This window comes from Tachyglossus aculeatus, chromosome 1 (genome assembly GCF_015852505.1).
Source record: "Tachyglossus aculeatus isolate mTacAcu1 chromosome 1, mTacAcu1.pri, whole genome shotgun sequence".
In the NCBI taxonomy this organism is placed as follows: domain Eukaryota; kingdom Metazoa; phylum Chordata; class Mammalia; order Monotremata; family Tachyglossidae; genus Tachyglossus; species Tachyglossus aculeatus.
The window spans coordinates 112,035,479-112,061,671 of NC_052066.1; the positions used below are offsets into that span (position 1 = coordinate 112,035,479).

The 26,193-nt window shown below is 43.9% G+C and overlaps 1 protein-coding gene across 1 annotated transcript in view; it reads right to left on the reverse strand.

The window, feature by feature from the left end:
- Positions 1-16,820, reverse strand: part of GEN1 (GEN1 Holliday junction 5' flap endonuclease) — a 32,157-nt gene extending 15,337 nt beyond the window's left edge. Inside the window, exons 1-7 of the mRNA XM_038749457.1 lie at positions 16,635-16,820; positions 15,612-15,788; positions 14,643-14,829; positions 7,648-7,824; positions 6,527-6,637; positions 3,416-3,489; positions 1,199-1,290 (exon numbers count right to left, since the gene is read on the reverse strand). Coding sequence (XP_038605385.1) covers positions 1,199-1,290; positions 3,416-3,489; positions 6,527-6,637; positions 7,648-7,824; positions 14,643-14,829; positions 15,612-15,772 — 802 coding nt within the window. The 5' untranslated portion in view covers positions 15,773-15,788; positions 16,635-16,820. The remainder of the gene's footprint in view (positions 1-1,198; positions 1,291-3,415; positions 3,490-6,526; positions 6,638-7,647; positions 7,825-14,642; positions 14,830-15,611; positions 15,789-16,634) is intronic.
- Between the last annotated feature and the right edge of the window lie 9,373 nt (positions 16,821-26,193).

The following is a 26,193-nucleotide window of genomic DNA, read 5'->3' on the forward strand; positions in this document are numbered from 1 at the left end:
CTCGTGACTACTCGAGCCAGCGGGCAGACCTCGGAAGTGTGGGTGGGATAACACCCCCACAAATCAAAATGGCTAGATTGACAGCTCAAGCCGGGAATACAGCAGGTGTCCCTCACCCCCGTGCCAATCAAATTAGTTACGGAGGAGAGGGGAGGGCGGAGATTGGGTAGACTGAGGCCAGAAGCTGGAATGGCCCAGGAGCACAGGTGATAAATACCTGCGGCCTCTGACCTTCTGTGCAGCGGATCGAGGCCAGCTGCGGATCACCTCTGCCGAGAGCGTGAGATGCCCGCTCGGCCTGAACCAATTAAGGAGCCATGGGATGGGGGAGTGTCCCGCTGAACACACGTAGGGCTGGAAGCTAGGCGATTCTCCTTAGGTGGATAACACATAAGTGGATTCCTCCCAAATGGAAAATGTGTGTGGGTTGGAGCTAGCCGCCTCACCATGTGCGAACAAAGCATAAGTGCATTCCTCCTGGGTGGAACCTGGGTGTTTTGCCACGCACGAGTTACACGTAAGCATATTCAATCGTATTTATTGAGCGCTTACTATGTGCAGAGCACTGTACTAAGTGCTTGGGAAGTACAAGTTGGCAACATATACAGATGGTCCCTACCCAGCAACGGGATATTCCTCCCGACAGGGAAGCTCTCATTAAAAAAATCATAAAAAATAATTAAAAAATCATATTCCTCCCGAAAGGGAGCTTCAATTTGCCGTGTCCAGAATAATCAAAACATTCAATTCGCCTCACGGAATAAATTTCCTATAAAACTCAGGCCTTTCTGTCCCCAGTCGCTGTCTCTCCCCCTCGTCGCATCGATTCCCGAACGAACCCATTCCCTGGTGACGGGTGACAGGACTGTACTATATTTGAAATATAGCTGGTGTTTCATTTCATTATTCATTCGGTTCAAATCCCGGCTCCACAACATGTCTGCTGTGTGACCTTGGGCAAGTCACTTAACTTCTCTGAGCCTCAATCACCTCATCTGTAAAATGAGGATTAAGACTGTGAGCCCCACGTGGGACAACTTGATCCCACTGTATCCCCCCAGCGCTTAGAACAGTGCTTTGCACATAGTAAGTGCTTAACAAATGCCATTATTATTATTATTATTATTATTATTATTATTATGTTACTCTTCCAAAGCTAGAGCAAATATAGTTTGGTGGGTGGATTCCTTGTTCTTACCTGGATGGGCGCACACCGAACAATGAGCCACTTTTTTAACTACTGGAGCCTGTGTATCGCAATAGCTCAACTGTTCTTTCCATTGGTCAAACCTAAACCAGGAAAAAGTTTAAAAAACAAAACAAAACACAAAAACAGGCATCCAAACCCCATAAAATTTAACCACTATCATTTCCTACTCAGTCATGGAAGGCCCACCATCATCCCCGCCAAATGATAATGACGGCATTTGTTAAGGGGTTACTATATGCCAAGCACTGTACCAAGTGCTGGAGTGGAGACAAGCAAATGACTTTCAAAAGACTGAATTACTTGTGAACTAAAAGGCACAGTTTGTTTCATATTCAACAAGTTTTATTTGAGTTCATATTCTGATAATAATAATAATAATTAGTAATAGTTCTGGTACTTGTTAAGTGCTTACTGTGTGCCAGGCACCGGACTAAGTGCCGGGGTGGAGATCAGCAAACAGGGTTGGAGCAATCCCTGTCCCAGAGAAGTGAAGTGACTTGCCCAAGGTCATTCAGTGGACAAGTAGCGGAGCCAGGATTAGAACCCACAACCTTCTAACTCCCATGTTGCGTCCCATGATAATACTTAATACCATTAAAGTGAACAAGTGATACAACACTACAACACTACCGTTCAACTACATTCTCTTCCGCAACTGCTGGCCCAGATCTTTCATTTTATCTAGGAAGTTATGTTCTCTCTTCTCCTGGAAAACTAATCTGTAAGTGGCCTAAAAGAGTTCTCCACCTGTTATGGGGTTTAACTTGATAATAATAATAATGATAACAATAATTACGATACTTGGTTAAGCATTTACTATATGCCAAGCATCGTTTTAAACACGGGGGTAGATATGAGGTAGTCAGGTTGGACACAATCTCTGACGTGGGGCACACAGTTGTAGTGCCCATTTTACAGATGAGGTAACTGAGAGAAGAAAAGTGCCCAAGGTCACAGAGTAGATGCCCAGGTCCATAGGACTCTCAGTTCCGTGCTCTATCCACTAAGCCACACTGGTCCGGCCCAGCCCTGCTAATCTATGTTACTAATCATCAATCGCATTTATTGAGCGCTTACTATGTGCAGAGCACTGTACTAAGCGCTTGAGAAGTACAAGTTGGCAACATAGAGAGACAGTCCCTACCCAACAGTGGGCTCACAGTCTAAAAGTGGGAGACAGAGAACAAAACCAAACATACTAACAAAATAAAATAGAAGAGATATGTACAAGTAAAATAAATAAATAAATAAATAGAGTAATAAATATGTACAAACAAGCTGAGCAATACTTTATGCCATGAAAGTAATAAATGATGAGCCTGAGTCTCGCCTGGTGCTCTTAAACCATCTGTTACTCCCAAGTTCACTTTAACTACACTTCTATTCCTCAGAGGGTCCTTCATATATCATATTCACATCCTTCATGAACACAAGAGAATCTGCACAACGTTCATTTATCAACCTGTTTAGTGTACTCTCCAAAGTGCTTAGTGCAGTTTGTACTTCCCAAGCGCTTAGTACAGTGCTCTGCACACAGTAAGTGCTCAATAAATACGATTGATGATGATGATGCAGTGCTCTGCGCATAGCACTCCATAAATACTGAGTAGGATGATGTTGATGATGATGATAATAATAATAATAATAATAATAATGATAATAAAAATAATGATGGTATTTGTTAAGAGCTTACTACGCCAAGCACTATTTTGGGGTAGATACAAGGTAATCAGGTTGTCCCACGTGGGGCTCACAGTCTTAATCCCCATTTTACAGATGAGCTAAGTGACGCACAGAGAAGTAAAGTGACTTGCACAAGGTCACACAGTAGACAAGTCGTGGAGTTGGGATTAGAACCCACGACCTCTGGCTCCCAAGACTGTGCTCTTTCCACTAAGCCACGCTGATACATTTCATAAGGCGAAACACAGCGGCATGACTACTTTCGTGTTTTACTTCCAGTGGCACTGAAAATTACTTTTATAAAAGCAATTAATCTACAAATACCTGTCTAAAACTCTAAGTTGAGCTGAAACTTATTGGCTTTGAAGTACAGGTCACTGCCATTTTTGACCCTGCGCCCGCTGCAACCCTCAAAAAGAGACATGAAAAGCAGTCTCCTAAAAATGCAAAATAAATATTAACCATTGGAAGAATCACAAAGGTATCTATAGCAAAAGATGATACTGTTCTTTCGAATTTTACCTCTGAAGCAAACTCTGCCCTTTCAATGTTCCTATAAGTTTTAACGCCTGTTCCTTTCCAACTCCAGGAACACCCTGCCAGAGACGAAAAACGATTGTTAAAAATACTAATTTTACGGAGATCTACGTAATTTGCTAATAAATACAGACTTGGACTTACAAAGCATATTCAAAAATGTAAAATTTTAAGAAAGATTCATGATCTTGCGGTACTTGAAAATTGTCAGTAAAAGTGACCACCCATCCATCCCATTTCGGATGGGATTATCTTGCATTGCACTTCCTAATTCTGTTATCACAGAGGATCTGTGGCATTGGCAAGAGTCCCCAGTTTTGGCCGCGGCAGCAGCAAGAGGAAGACCTGCAGGGAGTTCAGTGTGAAGCCGAAAAGCAGTAATAATAATAATAATAATAATAATAATAATAATAATAATAATAATAATAATAATAATAATAATAATAATAATAGTATGTGTTAAGTGCTTTCTATGTGCCAGGCACTGTACTAGGTCCTGGGGTGGATACAAGCAAACAGGGTTGGACACAGTCCCTGTCCCACATGGGGCTCACAGTCTCAATCCCCATTTTACAGATGAGGTAACTGAGGCCCGGAGAAATGAAGTGACTTGCCCAAGGTCATACAGCAGACACGTGGCAGAGCTGGAATTAGAACCTATAACCTTCTGATTCTCAGGCCCGTGCTCTATCCCCTGCACTACGCTGCTTCTCAATGTCACAGGAGCAGAGGCAGGAGTAGTATCAAAGCAGCAGCCAAATACTGTTTCCACCAACTCTTTTAAAAATTTCCTCATCTGCTGCCTCAGGGATTGATCTACAGGCTCCGCACCAGATAGTATCACCCAAAACTCCAGGTAGCCAAAGATGGGGAGCGCACGAGCTTGGGAGTCAGAGGTCATGGGTTCCAATCCTGGCTCTGCCACGTGTCCGCTTTGGGCAAGTCACTTAACTTCTCTGGGCCTCAGTTACCTCATCTGTAAAATGGGGATTGAAACGGTGAGCCCCACGTGGGACAACCTGATTGCCATGCATCTACCTCAGCGCTTAGAACAGGGCTCAGCACATAGTAAGCGCTTAACAAATACCATCATTATTATAATGATTAAGTTGTCGTTTCCTCTTCCACTGTTTTTGCTCGGCGTTATATTTAGCATGAGCCCGTCTGTGCAAAACTCACTCGTGTGTATGGGTATGTACGTATGCAAATGTGGACCTCCCTATGATTTTTTTCTGTCTTTTTCTTTACCCCAGACTTACCTTCTAATTTGCAGAATTTTACAAATTATAAATAGGTATTTCTAAGCAGACGACACCCCGACTAAGCATTAAAGGGGTGGACCCTTAGAGCAATGGAGAAATAAGAAACTCAGATAATTATAATTCCAGGCAGTTTCTCGTCCCTAAAATTCTCTTCCAAAGGGAAGTATTTCACAAACACATAGGAGTTTGCTAATTGACAAGAGACTGAACAGACAATTAGCACAATAACTGTAGTGCGGCAGGTCGAAGCTCAAAGAGGCGGCTGGAATTCACCCAACTTGTCAGCTTTCCGCTATGGAAATTCATATGAATTCATATGAATTCAAATTCATATCCGCTATGGCCTTGAATTTTCAATTATCAGAGGGAGTACCCCCCATTCAATTAGTTTAGACAACTGATCCTCTACTAAAAGTATAGTTCGGGGGGATTCAGAATCTCCTTTCCCAGCCTTGCGAAGAAGGGAGTCTGGGTACCTGGGGTTGTGATATTTAGGAGGAAATGAAAGGACAGGAAAGGGAGAAAGGGACAAAGCAGAGAGGTCTCGCATATGGTATCAGTCAATCTACTGAATTTATTGAGCACTTACTTTGTGCACAGCACTGTACTCAGCACTTGGAAGAGTACGCTAGAACAATAAACAGATGCATTCCCTGCCCACAGTGTGTAAAGTGTTCTGTCGAAGCAACCTTTGTATTTGGACTTGAGGCAAGCATAATTAGGGTGAATGAAGAGAACAGATATCTGATCTTAAATCTATAAATTCACTTAAAAACATAAAGCAGGACAATCTTGACATTCTTGGAAGCTTGGCTGGTCTGCTACAGACGTCGACAAAAGGTCTGATGAACAATACCAGTGGTAATGTACAGAGGTAAAAGGTTGCATTTCTTTTTTCTTTCCAAGAAAATATGTGCCGCAAAGGCCAAGCGACTAAGCAACAACCTAAGAAGTAGAGAAGCAGCGTGGCTCAGTGGAAAGAGCCCGGGCTTTGGAGTCAGAGGTCATGGGTTCGAATCCCCACTCCGCCACATGTCTGCTGTGTGACCTTGGGCAAGTCACTTAACTTCTCTGAGCCTCAGTTCCCTCATCTGTAAAATGGGGATTAAGACTGTGAGCCCCAAGTAGGACAACAATCACCTTGTATCCCCCCCAGCGCTTAGAACAGTGCTCTGCACATAGTAAGCGTTTAACAAATGCCATCATTAATTAATTAGATATATTCTTAGGCAGAACCTGGAACTAAAAGATGAAAGTTACCACAGTATACCTGTGTTCTACTGGTAGGAAATCAGCCCACACATTCTCAAATCCACGGCTAAACAAGTTAAACCTTCCTGCCTTCATTCAAGAGAGGGTCTGCTCTACTTGACTTCAAAGGCGTGCTACAAGAAACTTTTCAAAATCGACCTAATCCAACAGGATAGCCACTTCTTCAAGCAGCTCTCTACACTTTGTGGCTGACCATTTTTGTGAACGTTTCACGGAAGCTCCATTTATCTTTCGAGGATGTATAACCTATGGGAAGGGTAGAAGTAAATATAATGCCTACAGACCTGCGTGCCCCTTTTCATGCTTTATAAAGTTAGGAGATCATAAAAATGCTGCCAGAGCTGCGCAAGGGGATTAAGTCAATGGTACACATAGAAGCCCAGGGATGAGTAATGCTCCACAATGCCATCAGCGCTTAGTATGGTGCTGGGCACCCAGTAAGCGTTTAATAAATACCACTACTAGCAGTAAGACACTAGGTAGGAAGTGGGAGGAACAAAGAGGGCCGTATTCAGGCGATCAGAGCCACGAAATGGTCACGGAATGACTAAGTAGAGTTTACCTTTGGAAGATAGTCGCAACCAAGGAGAATCGCCAGTCCAATCAGAGCATCTCTATCTAAACCCAGCTCCTCTTTAATTGAGGACATCGTATAGCAATCAACGTGAGGGTCCTGAAATAAAAGTGAATACACTGGGGTAATCCTCAGGAAAAAGCTTGAGCATTATAAAACTGTACTTTTCAACACTATGATCCAGGGTTAGCCATAGTTTTGCAACTGCTAACTTCGGAGTTCTGATTCGAAACAAATGAGAAAACGACATTTCTCATCATTGAGATCATTAAAAGCATTAGCGTGCATTAGTGTAGCATGAAGAATATTCATATTCATAGTATTCATGTAGAGAAGCAGTGTGGCTCAGTGGAAAGAGCCCGGGCTTGGGAGTCAGAGGTTGTGGGTTCTAATCCCGGCTCCACCATTTATCAGCTGTGTGACTTTGGACAAGTCACTTAATTTCTATGTGTCTCGGTTACCCCATCTGTAAAATGGGGATTAAGACTGGGAGCCCTACGTGGGACAGCCTGATCATCTTGTATCTACCCCAGCACTTAGAACAGTACTTGGCACATAGTAAGCGCTTAATACCATCATCGTCATTATTATTATTACCATATGAAGAGTAACGAAGTATAAGAATTGGATAACTCAATGACATGCTGTAAACTCATTGTGGGTGGGGAATATATCTGTTGATTGTTAAACTGTACCTCCTAAGCACTTAGTACAATGCTTTTCACACAGTGATAATAGTAATGATAATAATAGCATTTGTTAAGTGCTTACTATGTGCAAAGCACTGTTCTAAGCGCTGGAGGGATACAAAGTGATAAGGTTGTCCCACGTGGGGCTCACAGTCTTAATTCCCATTTTACAGATGAGGTAACTGAGGCCCAGAGAAGTGACTTGCCCAAAATATCATTCATTCATTCGATCGTATTAATGATTTTGATTTCTGAATCTGCAAAAAGCGGAACTCAATCAAGTGAAACAAATAGCCGGAGGAAACCGAAAAACCAAATAAATGTATGTAAAGAAGTTCCTAGAACTAAGCCCTCCACAAAGCCTTTTGGAGAAATATGCCAAAGAGGGAGAGAAAAATGGAAACAAAGGAGAAGCGATACCTTGATATTCATAGTGAAGTTTCGGTAGACTGTCTGGGCCCCATAGAGGAAAGCGTCTCCGTCATTAGTAAGGCAGCCGTCGACATAACGATTAGCGTTGAGATAAGCACACATGGCTTCCGCTTCACCTGCTGCTTGGACCCACGGGATTCCTAAGCACTCCAACATCTCAAGGCACTGAAAATTCAGTACATCCAAGCAAGCACAATTAGCCATTAGGTATTTGGGTTTGTTTTTTTTCATTTCTTCAGTTCGGTTTTTAACTCTTCAGTTCTCAAAACACACCTCTTTCTTCCTCGAAACCCATCCCTCCTCTCCTCTAACACCTCTGGGGCCCAGAGGTCAATGCCCTGAGGGCTGGAGGAAAGTACAAGGACCTCGGCTCAGGCACCGTTCCTGGGGGTCTGCAAGTGGGAAGGATGCAAGAAGAAGGGGAGGTGGAAGAGGAAATTGAGGACTTATTTGTAAGGAAGAAATAACAGGGTAAATTCATGAAAAAACAACACTACACGCAGCAGTTCACACTTCTGGGAGGGAAGAGTCCTCAGCCTCCTCACAGCTCCAGGGAAGGCCATGCTACCACTCATGACCAACCTGGGGACATGCGGCTTGCTTCTGTCCAACCCTGTTCCTCCTACATCTCCTATAACACCCCATTTTACTCGTTAAATTCTTCCCATTCATTTATTCAATCGTATTTATTGAGCACATACTGTGTGCAGAGCACTGTACTTTGGGAAGTCCAAGTTGGTATCACATAGAGACGGTCCCTACCCAACAACGGGCTCACAGTCTAGAAGGGGGAGACAGACAACAAAACAAAACATGTGGACAGGTGTCAAGTCATCAGAATAAATAGAAGTAGAGCTAGATGCACATCATTAACAAAATAAATAGAATAGTGAATATGTACAAGTACAATAGAGTAATAAATCTGTACAAACATATATACAGGTGCTGTGGGGAGGGGAAGGAGGTAGGGTGGGGAGGATGGGGGGAAGAGGAAAAAGGGGGCTCAGTCTGGGAAGGCCTCCTGGAGGAGGTGAGCTCTCAGTAGGGCTTTGAAGGGAGGAAGAGAGCTAGCTTGGCGGATGGGCAGAGGGAGGGCATTCCGGGCCAGGGGGAGGACGTGGGCCGGGGGTCGACAGTGGGACAGGCGAGAACGAGGCACGGTGAGGAAATTAGCGGCAGAGGAGTGGAGGGTGCGGGCTGGGCTGGAGAAGGAGAGAAGGGAGGTGAGGCAGGAGGGGGCGGGGTGATGGACAACCTTGAAACCGAGAGTGAGGAGTTTCTGTCTGATGCGTAGGTTGACTGGTAGCCATTGGAGATTTTTGAGGAGGAGATTAACATACCCAGAGCATTTCTGCACAAAGATGATCCGGGCAACAGCGTGAAGTATAGATTGAAGTGGGGAGAGACAGGAGGATGGGAGATCAGAGAGGAGGCTGATGCAGTAATCCAGTCGGGACAGGATGAAAGATTGAACCAGCAAGGTAGCAGTTTGGATGGAGTGGAAAGGGCGGACCTTGGCGATGTTGCGGAGGTGAGACGGGCAGATTTTGGTGACGGAATGGATGTGAGGGGTGAACGAGACAGTGCGCATCTTCAGCGCTGGGACAGAAGGAGAAAGTGGGATTCTGGTAATCAGGAGCAAGCGGAGGGGCAGGGGGCACTCAGTGCGGAAGCTAAAACCTAAAACCTGGTCATGGGATGGGGAGGAACAGGGTACCACTCCAAGCTGGGTCGAGAAGAATTTGCCCATTCCCAGAGACCCCCGGGCAGGAGGGTGAAGGGTTTCTGTCCTCCAGTGAGGTCCAGGCAGTGAAGGAAAGGCTGTGCCACTTCTGTTTAATTGTGGCATTTGCTAAGCCCTTACTATATGCCAGGTGTACTAAACACTGGGGTGCATACAAGCAAATAGGGCTGGACACAGTCTCTGTCTCACGTGGGGCTCACAGTCTTAATCCCCAAAGCGGACGTGTGGCAGACACAGGATTAGAACTCAAGCCAACACCACCACTGCATTCACTCAGTTGTATTTATCAAGTGCTTACTGGGTGCAAAACACTGTAATAGTAATGGTATTTGTTAAGTGCTTACCACGTGCCAAGCACTGCTCTAAGCACTAGAATAATAATACTAATAATGATGGTATTTAAGCACTTACTATGTGGCACACACTGTTCTAAGCGCTAGAGTAATAATAATGATGGTATTTGTTAAGTGCTTACTATGTGCAGAGCACTGTTCTAAGCACTAGGGGAGATACGAGGTCATCAGGTTGTCCCACATGGGGCTCACAGTCTTACCCATTTTACAGATGAGGTCACTGAAGCACAAAGCTAAAAGTGACCCGAGCTCTTTGCCACCAAGTCACGCTGCTTCTCTAAGAGTGCCATATAACAAGTATTCGGTTCAAACGTATTAAGTGTTTACTGTGTGCAGGGTACTGTACTAAGTGCTTATCATTCTATTTTACTAATGATGTATATATAGCTATAATCCTACTTATTCTGATGGTATTGACACCTGTCTACTTGTTTTGTCGTCTGTCTCCTCCTTCTAGACTGGGAGCCTGTTGTTGGGTAGGGACCATCGCTATACGTTGCCGATTTGTACTTCCCAAGCGCTTAGTACAGTGCTCTGCACACAGTAAGTGCTCGATAAATACGACTGAATGAATGAATGAATGAATGAAAAGCCCTTCTGTCTCCGAGGCCCGTGCTCTATCCATTAGGCTACGTTTGTGTCTGGCCATGGGACACTGCCTTCTCGCATGCCTTCCGCCCCCCCAGAAAACCTTTCTGCCTCACAGGTAACGCGTGCCGGCCCCCTTCGCCTACTAGCACCGGGACTCAGGCAGAAACTCCTCACCCTGGGCTTCAAGGCTGTCCATCACCTCGCCCCCTCCTACCTCACCTCCCTTCTCTCCTTCTACTGCCCAGCCCGCACCCTCCGCTCCTCCACCGCTAATCTCCTCACCGTGCTTCATTCTCTCCTGTCCCGCCATCAACCCCCGGCCCACGTCATCCCCCGGGCCTGGAATGCCCTCCCTCTGCCCCTCCGCCAAGCTGGCTCTCTTCCTCCCTTCGAGGCCCTGCTGAGAGCCCACCTCCTCCAGGAGGCCTTCCCAGACTGAGCCCCTTCCTTCCTCTCCCCCTCGTCCCCCTCTCCATCCCCCCATCTTACCTCCTTCCCTTCCCCACAGCACCTGTATATATGTATATATGGTTGTACATATTTATTACTCTATTTATTTATTTATTTATTTATTTTACTTGTACATTTCTATCCTATTTATTTTATTTTGTTGGTATGTTTGGTTCTGTTCTCTGTCTCCCCCTTTTAGACTGTGAGCCCACTGTTGGGTAGGGACTGTCTCTATGTGTTGCCAATTTGTACTTCCCAAGCGCTTAGTACGGTGCTCTGCACATAGTAAGCGCTCAATAAATACGACTGATTGATTGATTGATTGACTCGATTCTGCCCTGCCCCTCGGTGGGAAAGACGCACACGGGCGGATACGTCCACAAAACCTGGACCGCCGGCAAGGCCGTGGCAGCTGCCGGAGCCGTGGGGCGAGGGTGGGGACTGCTGGGCTCTGAAACCTGTGGAGCCCAAACATAGCCACGGTAGCCAGCTGCTTCTTTTTCTTTTCATGCTGGGTATCTTGTTCTTGCCTTAGGTTGTTTCAGTGTTTTTTTTTTTTCCTTAGGTGCCTGCTGCCTGTCTCCTCTCCCCTCGTGTATCCTTAGATTGGGAACCTCCTGCAGGTCAGGAATCAGGACTAGTGCTCTTGGTGCATATCCTCAGTTGGTCTCCCGTATCCTACCTGGCGGGAACAGGAGGTGCTCTGGCTAGCAACATTGCTGCCCAGGCTCTCAGCCAGTCATCATCCTCATCATCAATCGTATTTATTGAGCGCTTACTATGTGCAGAGCACCGTACTAAGCGCTTGGGAAGTACAAATTGGCAACACATAGACATAGTCCCTACCCAACAGTGGGCTCACAGTCTGAAAGGGGGAGACAGAGAACAAAACCAAACATATCAACAAAATAAAATAAATAGAATAGATATGTACAAATAAAATAAATAAATAAATAAATAGAGTAAAAAATATGTACAAACCAATCCAACAGTTGTGTTTGTTGAGTGATTACCATGGGTAGAGCACTTTGCTAAGCACTTGGGAGAGCACAGTATTCTTTCCTAGCACTTAGTATACTGCCTTTCACCTAGTAGATGTTTAATGAATACTATTATGACTACTACCAGTATTATCAGCTTTTCCCCTCCTACCTAACCTATCTCCCCCCAAAATCAAGCTTGTACGCTTCACCCCTCGAACACCAATCCATTCTCCATACTCCGATCTCAGCTATCTTGCTGACTGCCAACCCCTTGCCAGCTCGTTGTGGACAGGGAAAATGTCTACCAACTCTCCCAAGTTTTTAATACAATGATGTGCTCACAGTAGGCGCTCCAGAAAAACAGCATGGCCTAGTGGTTAGAGTATGGGCCTGGGAATCAGAAGGACCTGAGTTCTAATCCTGGCTCTGCTACTTGTCTGCTGGGTGACCTTGGGCAAGTTACTTCCCTTCTCTGGACCTCAGCTACCTCATCTGTAAAGTGGGGATTAAGATGCGAGCCCCATGGGGGACACGGACTGTGTCCAACCTGGTTACTTTGTATCTACCCGAGTGCTTAGGACAGTGCCCTAGCCAGTGAGCCCGTCGTTGGATAGGGATTGTCTCTATTTGCTGCCGAATTGTACTCTCCAAGCGCTTAGTACAGTGCTGTGCACACAGTAAGTGCTCAATCAACATGATTGAATGAATGAATAATAATAATAATGGCATTTATTAAGCGCTTACTATGTGCAAAGCACTGTTCTAAGCGCTGGGGAGGTTACAAGGTGATCAGGTTGTCCCACGGGGGGGCTCACAGTCTTAATCCCCATTTTACAGATGAGGTAACTGAGGCACAGAGAAGTTAAGTGACTTGCCCAAAGTCACACAGCTGACAATTGGCAGAGCCGGGGTTTGAACCCATGACCTCTGACTCCAAAGACCGTGCTTTTTCCACTAAGCCACGCTGCTTCTCATGTTGAATGAATGAATGAATGAATGAATGAACAGGATGTGTTTAACAAGTACCATTTAAAAAACAACTATTTGATTGACTGATTGAAACATTCTCCCTCTGGCCAGTGACTCTTTCCCCCTTTATAGCCCAAAGAGTAGTAATAATAATAGTAATAATAATGATGGCATTTATTAAACGCTTACTATGTGCAGAGCACTGTTCTAAGCACTGGGGAGGTTACAAGGCAATCAGGTTGTCCCACAGTGGGCTCACAGTCTTAATCCCCATTTTACAGATGAGGTAACTGAGGCCCAGAGAAGTGAAGTGACTCTTCCCACCTTCAAAATGCTCCTAAAAATCACATCTCCTTCAAGAGGCCCTCTCCAACCGGCCCTCATTTTCTCCTACTTGCTTACCCTTCTGCATCGCCTGTGTACCTGGATCTGTACACTTTAACGCTTTTATTCACCCCACCGTCAGCACCATGGCACTTACGGACGTATATTATCAATGGCATGATTGAGCACTTACTGTTTCCTGTTCTCCCCCATTTCTCTTATCTGCAATTTATTTTAACGTCTGTCTCCCCCTCTGGACTCTAAGTCTTTTGTGGGCAGAGAAGCAGCACGGCTCAGTGGAAAGAGCACGGGCTTTGGAGTCAGAGGTCATGAGTTCAAATCCCGGCTCCGCCAACTGTCGGCTGTGTGACTTTGGGCAAGTCACTTAACTTCTCTGGGCCTCAGTTCCCTCATCTGTAAAATGGGGATTAAGACTGTGAGCCCCACATGGGACAACCTGATCACCTTGTATCCCCCCAGCGCTTAGAACAGTACTTTGCACACAGTAAGCACTTAAATACCATCAGTATTATTATAATTATTATTTCTACCAACTCTAATGTACTCTCCCAAGTGCTTAGCACCGTGCTCTGTGCAGGGGTATGAACTCAATAAATGCAACTGATTGATTGATTTTGGACTTGCTGAGGGCCTGGGCTAGCCACAAAGTGCTAGCCAAAGCTTCTCCTTTTTCCGCACAGCTAAGATAAGGGGGGCCAATTACGGATTTGTACCAAGAGGTACTGGATGCCTCTCCTTTCCTCCCACTCCTTTTTACATTACCCTGACTTGCTCCCTTTATTCACTGCCCCCGTCACAGCCCCACAGCACTTTTGTACATATTTGTAATTTATTTATTTATTTAATATTGGTCTCCCGGTCTAGACTGTAAGTTTGTTGTGGACATGGAATCTGTCTGTTCATTGTTTTATTGCATTCTCCCAAGCACTTAATAAACTGCTCTGCACAAAGTAGCGTGGCTCAGTGGAAAGAGCATGGGCTTTGGAGTCAGGGGTCATGGGTTCAAATCCCAGGTTCGAATCCTGGCTCTGCCAATTGTCAGCTGCGTGACTTTGGGCAAGTCACTTCACTTCTCTGGGCCTCAGTTCCCTCATCTGTAAAATGGAGATTAAGACTGTGAGCCCCCCGTGGGACAACCTGATCTCCTTGTAACCTCCCCAGAGCTTAGAACAGTACTTTGCACATAGTAAGCACTTAATAAATGCCATCATTATTATTATTAATAATAAAGTAAGTGCTCAATAAATACAGTTGAATGAATGAATAAATGGGGGTCGAATTATTTTTCGAAGGATCACGAAAGATCTTCTTAAATCCAGGGTCACTTCGGTCTCCAAGCCATATGGTATTTGAGGTTGCATAAAAGCACTGCATTCACATTTCAAGGATTCTAGGTTTTCTTTAAAGCAACAGAGATGTCATGGAAAGCTAAATTTACCCAAATTGTCTTCACGGGCTCAGCGGGCAAAATTCTGTTCTTTTTTTTTTTAAACTCAGTCAGTAACAGGCCCCCTTCCACCCCCAACTATCTGCCATCCAGACGCTCACCTCTTTTAACACGGATTTAAAACGCAATCTCCCCGTGTTTGCAGCCTGTGGTTTTTTGGTAGGTCCGTACCGCACCTCATTTCTCTTACTCATGGCTTCGGTTTTCAGTTTTGGGGCGTCCCCTTCCATCACGAATACCAGTTTAACATCCATTAACGTTAGAGATGAGATTCGAAAGAACAGGTTCCTGAATAATATAACCACCACCATCATGCATTTAATCAGAATAGTAAAGGTTCCCTCAGTTGCATCTCTGAACTTTCAAGTAGAAATTGTTGTTTTAGAGTATTATGGTCCAATTTACATCATCCCATTCAGCTGAGAAGCGAATAATTCATAATACCAAATGAAGGGATAACTTTGCCCTACTAAATGAAAACTGCAAGCGCTCTACCACACTCAGATTCAAATTCTTAGGGACTTCATGGACATTCATGTCTTTTAAGGCCCTGCTGAGAGCTCACCTCCTCCAGGAGGCCTTCCCAGACTGAGCCCCTTCTTTCCTCTCCCCCTCGTCCCCCTCTCCATCCCCCCGTCTTACCTCCTTCCCTTCCCCACAGCACCTGTATATATGTATATATGGTTGTACATATTTATTACTCTATTTATTTATTCATTTATTTATTTTACTTGTACATTTCTATCCTACTTATTTTATTTTGTTGGTATGTTTGGTTCTCTTCTCTGTCTCCCCCTTTTAGACTGTGAGCCCACTGTTGGGTAGGGACTGTCTCTATGTGATGCCAATTTGTACTTCCCAAGCGCTTAGTACAGTGCTCTGCACATAGTAAGCGCTCAATAAATACGATTGATTGATTGATTGATTGATTGATTGATTAAACAACAAAAATGAAGTGGAAACAGGGCAAGAGAGCAAATGGTAGAACATAAGGGAAAAAAGTAAAGGTGCTCATTACGCTTTTTAGCCCCTTACAGGTGACTAACATTTATCAAAATAAATAAATGTACCTAAGATGAGGCTTCGTGACTGTTCCGATCATCTTTTTGACCGTCTGCGATTCACACACCCAGAGACTCAAATCCACCGCAAGTGTTTTTCCACTGAGACTTTGCAAATGGACATGTTTCTTTACGGGTTCCAAAATCGGCCACAAATCATTCACCCCCATCCTCTGAAATTAAGTCCTGTCAATACAAATGCATTGCTTGTAAAGGTTGCTCAAAGCAAACATAAGAAAGAACAAAATAAGAAATCCAAAGCTGCTATACAGGAGTCACTTGTGCTATGCAATTACTTCCAGGTGCTCATCAAAAGTAAAATACCACTTCTAAGAATACTTACAGCAAAGTACCATTTGGATGAAAGACGCCAACGTGAAAAGTTATCAAGGGATTCAAGCGACGTAACTATATTTCAAACATGATGGATGCAGAACCCCAAAATATTTTGACCATTATATCACTGGAATATTTTCGTGCTGCACAATCAGTTAATGGTACTTGCTGAGTACCTCCACTGTGCACAGCACTGTACTAATCGTTGGGAAAGTATAATTGAGTTAATATACATTACCCTGACCTTCAAGGAATTCACAAGTCTAGCAGGGTGAAATAACCACCGCAATACATATCAACAGAGTTTAAAGATACACTGATAGATGCTAAAAGGGATGAGTACCCGAGTGCTTAGGTGATGCAGAAGTTCTGAAGTGGTATTTCGGGATGACACAGGTAGGAAGATGATATATTGATCAGGGAAGACTTCCTGGTAGAGATGTGAATTCAGGAGGCCCTTACAGATAGGGAGAGCAGTCGTCTGCCAGATAACAACAACAACCGTGATATTCGTTAAGCTCTTATTCTGTGTCAAGCACTGTTCTGAGGTTGATACGATACAATCGGATCGGACACAGTCCCTAATTTCAAAATCCTTATTCCTAAATGAAATCCTTTGCCATCATTTTGAACAAACATAGCAACAGATACAATTCCCCCTTGTAACTATTCCTTTGCCAAATAACAAAAACTTACTATGATCCTTTTTGGTTGTGTTATTGTTGCTCGCTCTTACATAAAAATTGCCTATATAATGGAGAAAACCTTTTGCTCTGGAACATGAAACAAGTGGCTCGGAAGAATTATAATGAATTTGGGCCGATCGCGCTCTAGAAAACAAAAGGAGAAATCTGTATGAATGGAAGGGGCACGTGAATACCAAAGGGAGCATGTGAATAAGAAGTCAAAGGGGGAGAGATGACCACAAGGCACAGTGACAACGGCTGACTTGGGAAGAGAGAAAATGTGCAAGGTGGGATGTAGTTGGGGAAAAAGAGAAGATAATTAGGGGGTAGGGAAGAGAAAGCTGATGGGGTGCCATACATAATAATAATAATAATAATAAATAATAATAATAATAATAATAATGGCATTTATTAAGCACTTACTATGTGCAAAGCACTGTTCTAAGACAATGGTCAGTAGTTTCTGCTTGATGAATTCTCTCTGACCGCACAAAGACAACAGTTAACTTGGGAAGAGAGAAAACGTGCAAGGTGAGCTGTAGTTGGGGAAAAAGGGGTAGGGACGAGAAAGCTGATGGGATGCCATACATAATAATAATAATAATAATAATAATAATAATAATGATGGCACTTATTAAGCGCTTATTATGTGCAAAGCACTGTTCTAAGACAATGGTCAGTAGTTTCTGCTTGATGAATTACCTCCGACCACTTCTTCTTAGGCTCTATTATAGGCTCCTCCTCTGCCTCCCACCTTCTGACCATGAGGGTCCCTCAAGACTCAGTTCCAGGTCCCTTTCTCATCTCTATCTACACCCACTCTCTTGGGAAACTCATTAGTTCCCATTGCTTCGGCTATCATCTTTACGCGGATGGTTCTACCTTTCCGGCCCTGACTTCTCGCCTCCACAGTCTCACATTTCCTCCAGGCTTCAAGACATCTCTACCCGGATGTTCCACCAACACCTCAAACCAAAAACAGAATTCCTCGTCTTCCCACCCAAACCCTGCCCTTCCCATCAGTGTAAGCAATACCACTGTCTTCCCTATCTCACAAGCCCCACTACCCTGGCATTGTCCTCGACTCATCTCTCTCCTTCAACCCACACAGTCAATCTGTCGCCAAATCCTGTTGGTCTACCACGACGACGATGCTAAAATCTTCCCTCTCCTCTCCATCCAAACCTCTGTCTCCTTGCTGACTCCCTGTCTCTTCTCCACTCTAGACTATATTTCACTCTGCTGTCCAGGTTACTTTTCTATAAAAACATTCAGTCCACATCACCCCTCTCCTCAAGAATCTCCAGCAGTTGCCCATCCACCTCCACGTCAAACAGAAACTCCTTACCATTGGCTTTAAGGCACTTCTGACCACTTGCCCAAATCTTCCCCCTCGCTTGGAACTCCCTCCCCATCCATATACGCCAGTCCACCACTTTCCCCACCTTCAAAGCCTTACTGATGTCACATCACCTCCAAGAGGTCTTTCCCCAATTAATTCCACTTTTCCCTGATTCCCTCTCCCTTCTGTGTCACCTATGCATTTGGATCCTCTGAGCACTTGATTTTCACCACACCCTCAGCCCCAGAGGACTACGTACGTGCCCTGAATTTATTACTTTATATTAATGTCTGTCTCCCCCTCTCAACTGTAGGAAACACTAGAAAACATACCCAGGCTCTGAGCTACCAGACCTTTCAATTTTGGAGTGAATGCGACTTGTTTTTCTGTCAGGATCCCTTTTACATGGGCCCTACAAAAACTTGCCCACCCTAGCCTGAAAAGTTAACTGTCAGAAGGTAAATGTGTAAGGAAACACCTGAATTCAAACTCAGTTTAGTTCAAACTCAATGTGTGTCCAAAGTGGAAACTGAAGTACCTATTCCAAATCAAATAGGAAGGCATTTTTGATGTGCTAATATACATATGTATAGTGTGTAAATAAGCATATATATAATATGATAAAACTAATATTAGCCCCTTCCTTCCTCTCTCCCTCGGCCCCTCTCCATCCCCCTCATCTTACCTCCTTCCCTTCCCCACAGCACCTGTATATATGTATTTATCTTTGTACATATTTATTACTCTATTTATTTTACTTGTACATATCTATTCTATTTATTTTATTAGTATGTTTGGTTTTGTTCTCTGTCTCCCTTTTAGACTGTGAGCCCACTGTTGGGTAGGGACTGTCTCTATATGTTGCCAACTTGTACTTCCCAAGTGCTTAGTACAGTGCTCTGCACACAGTAAGCACTTAATAAATATGATTGATTGATTGATTGATTGATTGATTCAAACTAGGACCCTGGTGGAATTACCACATCTCCTAAGAGCTCTTAGTCCTCCTGGAGCCATCTCTCGGGAAGAAGCGATGTCAAGCAAGGCATTTTCCTTACGGGGTTTGCCCAGAACAAAACCGCCACCAGTATTGGAGAACTGTATCATCATCATCATCATCAATCGTATTTATTGAGCGCTTACTATGTGCAGAGCACCGTACTAAGCGCTTGGGAAGTACAAATTGGCAACATATAGAGACAGTCCCTACCCAACAGTGGGCTCACAGTCTAAAAAACTGTATGAGGGGCTCCTGCAATGTTGAAAGGCATCGAGGTGACTTCTTGGGGAAGGAAGATCAGATTATCCTCTAGACTGTAAACCTGTGGTGGGCAGGGAGCGTGACGACCAACTCTGTTGTCCTGTGCTCTCCCAAGCGCTTAGTACAGTGCTCGCCACACTGTAAGTATTCAATCCATACCGCTGATGATCCTGGAAAGTCATTTGGAGCCATCCTTTCCTGACAGGAGCAGAAGAATTCCCGACTCCCCAACAGTGCTATACTCTCAATGTTGTAGTGAACGCCTGCATGATGAGAGAACGGACTTTCTCCCTTTGCCTGGGATTTACAGGCAGGCAGATTCTTTGAAAGCAGCATGGCATATAGTGGACAGAGCACAGGGCTGGAAGTCAGAAGGTCATGAGTTCTAATCCCGACTCCGCCACTTGTCTGTTATGTGAAGCAGCGTGGCTCAGTGGAAAGAGCCCGGGCTTGGAAGTCAGAGATCATGGGTTCTAATCCCGGCTCTGCCGCTAGTCAGCTGTGTGACTTTGGGCGGGTCACTTCACTTCTCTGGGCCTCAGTTCCCTCATCTGTAAAATGGGGATGAAGACTGTGAGCCCTCCGTGGGACAACCTGATCACCTTGTATCCTCCCCAGCGCTTAGAATGGTGCTTTGCACATAGTAAGCGCTTAACAAATGCCATCATCATTATTAATCAATCAATCAATCAATCGTATTTTTTGAGCGCTTACTATGTGCAGAGCACTGTACTAAGCGCTTGGGAAGTACAAATTGGCAACACATAGAGACAGTCCCTACCCAACAGTGGGCTCACAGTCTAAAAGGGGGAGACAGAGAACAGAACCAAACATACCAACAAAATAAAATAAGTAGGATAGAAATGTACAAGTAAAATAAATAAATGAATAAATAAATAGAGTAATAAATATGTACAACGATATATACATATATACAGGTGCTGTGGGGAAGGGAAGGAGGTAAGACGGGGGGATGGAGAGGGGGACGAGGGGGAGAGGAAAGAAGGGGCTCAGTCTGGGAAGGCCTCCTGGAGGAGGTGAGCTCTCAGCAGGGCCTTGAAGGGAGGAAGAGAGCTAGCTTGGCGGATGGGCAGAGGGAGGGCATTCCAGGCCCCGGGGATGACGTGGGCCGGGGGTCGACGGCGGGACAGGCGAGAACGAGGTACAGTGAGGAGAACGAGGTACAGTGAGGATTATTATTATTATTATTATTATTATTATTATTATTATTATTATGTGACCTTGGGTAAGTCACTTCACTGGGTCTCAGTTCCCTCACCAGTCAAATGCGGATTGAGACTGTAAGCCCCAAGTGGGACGGGGACTGTGTTCAACCCAATCTGCTTATACCCACCCCAGTGCTTAGTACAGTGCCTGGCACATAGTAAGTGCTTAACAAATGCCATAATTATTATTATTTGGAGGAGTCTTTGTTCATAACCTGCTGCAAGACGGCTGGTTATAGTAACTACAACAGTAATGAAGGTGTTCTCCCCCTTCTAGACTGTGAGCCCGTTATTGGGTAGGGACCGTCTCTATATGTTGCCGACTTGTACTTTCTAAGTGATTTCTAAGTGATTAGTACAGTGCTCTGCACACAGTAAGCGTTCAATAAATATGAATGAATGAATGTTAAGTGCTTACTATGTGCCAAGCACTCAACTAAGCTCTGGGATAGATACAAGCTCATCAGGTTGGACAATCAATCAATGGTATTTACCGGGCGTTTACTATGCACCGAACACTTGCACTGAGCGCTTGGGAGAGTACAATCCAACAGAATTAGCAGACAGGATCCCTGCCCAGAACGAGCTTACAGTCCGGAGGACAAGGTCCCTGTCACTGCTTAGGGCGCACGGTGAGGGATTCGAACCCATGACCTCTAACTCCAAAGCCCGGGCTCTTTTCCACTGAGTCACGCTGCTTCTAGTCTTCTAGACTGTGAGCCCACTGTTGGGTAGGGACCGTCTCTATGTGTTGCCAACTTGTCCTTCCCAAGCGCTTAGTCCAGTGCCCTGCACACAGTAAGCGCTCAATAAATACGATTTATTAAATCCATTTATTTATATGATTTATTAGTCTATTAAATAAATAGGCCTTCCCAGACTGAGCCCCCTCCTTCCTCTCCCCCTCATCCCCCTCCCCATCCCCCCGGCCTTACCTCCATCCCTTCCCCACAGCACCTGTATATATGGATATATGTTTGGATGGATTTATTACTCCATTTATTTATTTTACTTGTACATTTCTATTCTATTTATTTTATTAATATGTTTGGTTTTGTTCTCTGTCTCCCCCTTTTAGACTGCGAGCCCACTGTCGGGTAGGGACCGTCTCTATATGTTGCCGACTTGTACTTCCCAAGTGCTTAGTACAGTGCTCTGCACACAGTAAGCGCTCAATAAATACGATTGAATGAATGAATAGTAACAAAGTAACAAAGACCCTCCTAGGATCTTAAGACCCTCCTAAGGCAGCCAGGGTGGCCCAGGAAGAAAACTCCAGGTCTTGATTTCAAGGATAATTTTATAGTTTAGTGGGGGGTGACTATACCTGCTTTTTCGGTGGTGAACATTGAAATTTTTGTGGCCTATGCCTTTTAGGCTTTTCCCAGAAACCATCATCATTCGGTTGCGATTTGGGAATACAACCTGTAAGAATCAACTTCTGGCACACGGAGAAATTTTTACACCCTTGGACTGAATCTGGCATTCATCAGTTCCGTGTGCAGCGGGAATTTTAGGCCTGCAACACTTTTGACGCATCTCCTATAACGTATCTCTCCCCACCCGACCCCCGACCTGAATTTATTACTCTATTTATTTGTACATATTTATTCTTTATTTATTTTATTAATGATGCGTATATAGCGATAATTCTATTTATTCTGATGGTACTGACACCTGTCTACTTGTTTTGTTGTCTGTCTCCCCCTTCTAGACTGTTTGCCCGTTGTTGGGTAGGGACCATCTCTGTTGCCGATTTGTACTTCCCAAGCGCTTAGTACTGGGCTCTGCACACAGTAAGCGCTCAACAGAGTCGATTGAATGAATGAATGAAATGATCTTTCTTCTGTTAATGGAGGTGTATGTGGGAAGTGGGAGAGCAGTAAGTCGCGGTCCTCCTCATCAGCAACTGAAACTTACTCAACGGACAACTGAGGAAGCTTCGATAAACCTTCTAAGTGCCTTTAGAAATCGTTATTTGCCTGTAATGATGCTTGTTTTGCCGTCTGGGAAAGGACCTAACTGTTCTTCACACTCATCTATTCCTCCGCCTATGGATTTCCCACCTGGCTTGCCTTATATCCTCCCCTATGTCAAATAATATTTTAAAGCCTTCTAAAAATTCATCTCCTCTTTGAGGGATTCCCTAATCTATCATCCCTCCATCCCGGCTGTGGCCACCTCAGAATTCATTGCTTTTTGGCTAGTAATCCAATTCTTCTTATTTTAATTTCTGCTTGTGGCTATATCAGTTTCGAGTTTCTCCTTGTGCTTGCCTTCCCATGAAATTGTAAACTTTTCCAGGGCAGGGATTGGGTCTTATATTTAAAAAAAACCCCAAAACAACTTAAACCTATTACTGTGCTGTGCACACAGAAAGCATTCAGTACATATCAGTGATCACTAGATATTTCAATATTTCTGTTCCTATTCTGCTTTTTCCTTCTTTCTGCCTATATTAACTGAAATTCGTTATTTTTTTTTGCCCCATGATTTTACCTTCGTGTTCTTTTATTTTCCCCTATACATTCTACATCCCTCTAGAACGCAAGGTCCTTAAGGGCTGGGAATGTGGGGAAGCAGCGTGGCTCAGTGGAAAGAGCCCGGGCTTTGGAGTCAGAGGTCACCAGTTCAAATCCCGGCTCTGCCACTTGCCAGCTGTGTGACTTTGGGCAAGTCACTTAACTTCTCTGTGCCTCAGTTACCTCATCTGGAAAATGGGGATTAAGACTGTGATCAGGTGGGACAACCTGATCACCTTGTAAACTCCCCAGTGCTTAGAACAGTGCTTTGCACAGAGTAAGTGCTTAACAAATGCCTTCATTATTATTATTATTATTACCAAGTCTGTTATAATAACGATGGCATTTCTTAAGCACTTACTATGTGGCACTGTTGCCATCATTATTATTACCAAGTCTGTTATAAGAATAATGATGGCATTTATTAAGCACTTACTATGTGGCACTGTTGCCATCGTTATTATTATTATTACCAAGTCTGTTATAAGAATAACGATGGCATTTATTAAGCACTTACTATGTGGCACTGTTGCCATCATTATTATTATTATTACCAAGTCTGTTATAATAATAATGATGGCATTTATTAAGCACTTAATATGTGGCACCGTTGCCATCATCATTATGATTATTACCAAGACTGTTATAATAATAATGATGGTATTTATTAAGCACTTACTATGTGGCACTGTTGCCATCGTCATTATTATTATTACCAAGTCTGTTATAATAATAATGATGGCATTTATTAGGCACTTACTATGTGGCACTGTTGCCATCATCATTATTATTATTACCAAGTCTGTTATAATAATAACGATGGCATTTATTAAGCACTTACTATGCGGCACTGTTGCCATCATTATTATTATTATTATTACCAAGTCTGTTATAAGAATAACGATGGCATTTATTAAGCACTTACTATGTGGCACTGTTGCCATCATTATTATTATTATTACCAAGTCCGTTATAATAATAATGATGGCATTTATTAAGCACTTACTATGTGGCACTGTTGCCATCGTCATTATTATTATTACCAAGTCTGTTATAATAATAATAATGATGGCATTTATTAAGCGCTTACTATGTGCAAAGCACTGTTCTACCCTCCCACGCCCCGTACACTCAAAAAGCATGGTTGATTCAGTCAAAAAATAACAAAAAGAAGCAATTCAAATAAAAACTAAAACTCACTTGATAAGGTATTCACACTGGAAAAAAAGGAAGAAGTCAAAAAGTCAATTAAAATTAAAATAAAAACTCATCTTATAAGGTACTCAAACTAGAAAAAAGTCCAATTTAGCGATGGAAAACATTCTGGGCCAGTTAAACCTCCTCATTACCTGTTTCTACGATTAAAACCTAAGTTCGAGTCCGGCTTCGGAAGGGTCTTTAAAGGCTGCAGGTTCAGACCACCCCTCTCTGCATTTTTTTGAGAGGGAATACTGAACTCCTAGACTGTGAGCCCACTGTTGTCTCTATATGTTGCCAACTTGTACTTCCCAAGTGCTTAGTACAGTGCTCTGCACACAGTCAGCGCTCAATAAATATGATTGATTGATTGACTGATTGAACTGGATGACAGTGGAATTCAAAATGACATAGCATCATCATCATCAATCGTATTTATTGAGCGCTTACTGTGTGCAGAGCACTGTACTAAGCGCTTGGGAAGTACAAGTTGGCAACATCTAGAGACAGTCCCTACCCAACAGTGGGCTCACAGTCTAAAAGGGGGAGACGGAGAACAAAGCCAGACATACTAACAAAATAAAATAAATATATATATATTATATTATCCTATATTTACTATTTTATACGCTAAAGATTTGCCAATGAAGTCTGCCATCTAGTGGATTTTAGATATGGCTGCCCTTTAGATCAGCACCCTAAATAACAATGTTGGTATTTGCTGAGCGCTTTCTATGTGCCAAGCACTGTTCTAAGCGCTGGGGTAGACACAAGGTGGTCAGGTGGCCCCACATGGGGCTCACAGTCTTCATCCCCATTTGACAGATGAGGGAACTGAGGCCCAGAGAAGTGACTTTCATCATCATCATCATTATCAATCGTATTTATTGAGCGCTTACTGTGTGCAGAGCACTGTACTAAGCGCTTGGGAAGTACAAGTTGGCAACATATAGAGACAGTCCCTACCCAGCAGTGGGCTCACAGTCTAAAAGGGGGAGACAGAGAACAAAACCAAACAGACTAACAAAATAAAATAAATAGAATAGATATGTACAAGTAAAATAAATAGACTAATAAATATGTACAAACATATATACATATATACAGGTGCTGTGGGGAAGGGGAGGAGGTAAGATGGGGGGATGGAGAGGGGGACGAGGGGGAGAGGAAGGAAGGGGCTCAGTCTGGGAAGGCCTCCTGGAGGAGGTGAGCTCTCAGTAGGGCCTTGAAGGGAGGAAGAGAGCTAGCTTGGCGGATGGGCAGAGGGATTGGGGGCATTCCAGGCCCGGGGGATGACGTGGGCAAATGACTTGCCCAAAGTCACACAACTGACAAGTGGCGGAGCCGGGATTTGAACCCACGACCTCTGACTCTCAAGCCTGGGCTCTTTCCACTGAACGACGCTGTTTCTCTGAATCAAAGCCCAACGCCTTCACATTTGTTTTGCATAGGCCCTAACTACTTATATCCTGCTAGTCAATCAATCAATCGTATTAATTGAGCACTTACTGTGTGCAGAGTACTGTACTAAGCGCTTGGGAAGTACAAGTTGGCAACATATAGTCCCAATATGCATGCACAGATTTCCACACCTGTGTAACACATTAAGATTGGAATCACCAATTCAGTAGCATTTACTTTCATTCATTCATTCAATCGTATTTATTGAGCGCTTACTGTGTGCAGAGCACTGTAATAATAATAATAATAATAATGATAATGGCATTTGTTAAGCGCTTACTATGTGCAAAGCACTGTTCTAAGCGCTGGGGAGGTCACACGGTGATCAGGTTGTCCCACGGGGGGCTCACAGTCTTCATCCCCATTTTACAGATGAGGGAACTGAGGCCCAGAGAAGTGAAGTGACTTGCCCAAAGTCACACAGCTGACATGTGGCAAGCCGGGATTTGAACCCATGACCTCTGACTCCCAAGCCCGGGCCCTTTCCACTGAGCCACACTGCTTCTCATTGTTCTAAGTGCTTGGGTGACTACACCAGAGTATATGTTGCCAACTTGTAC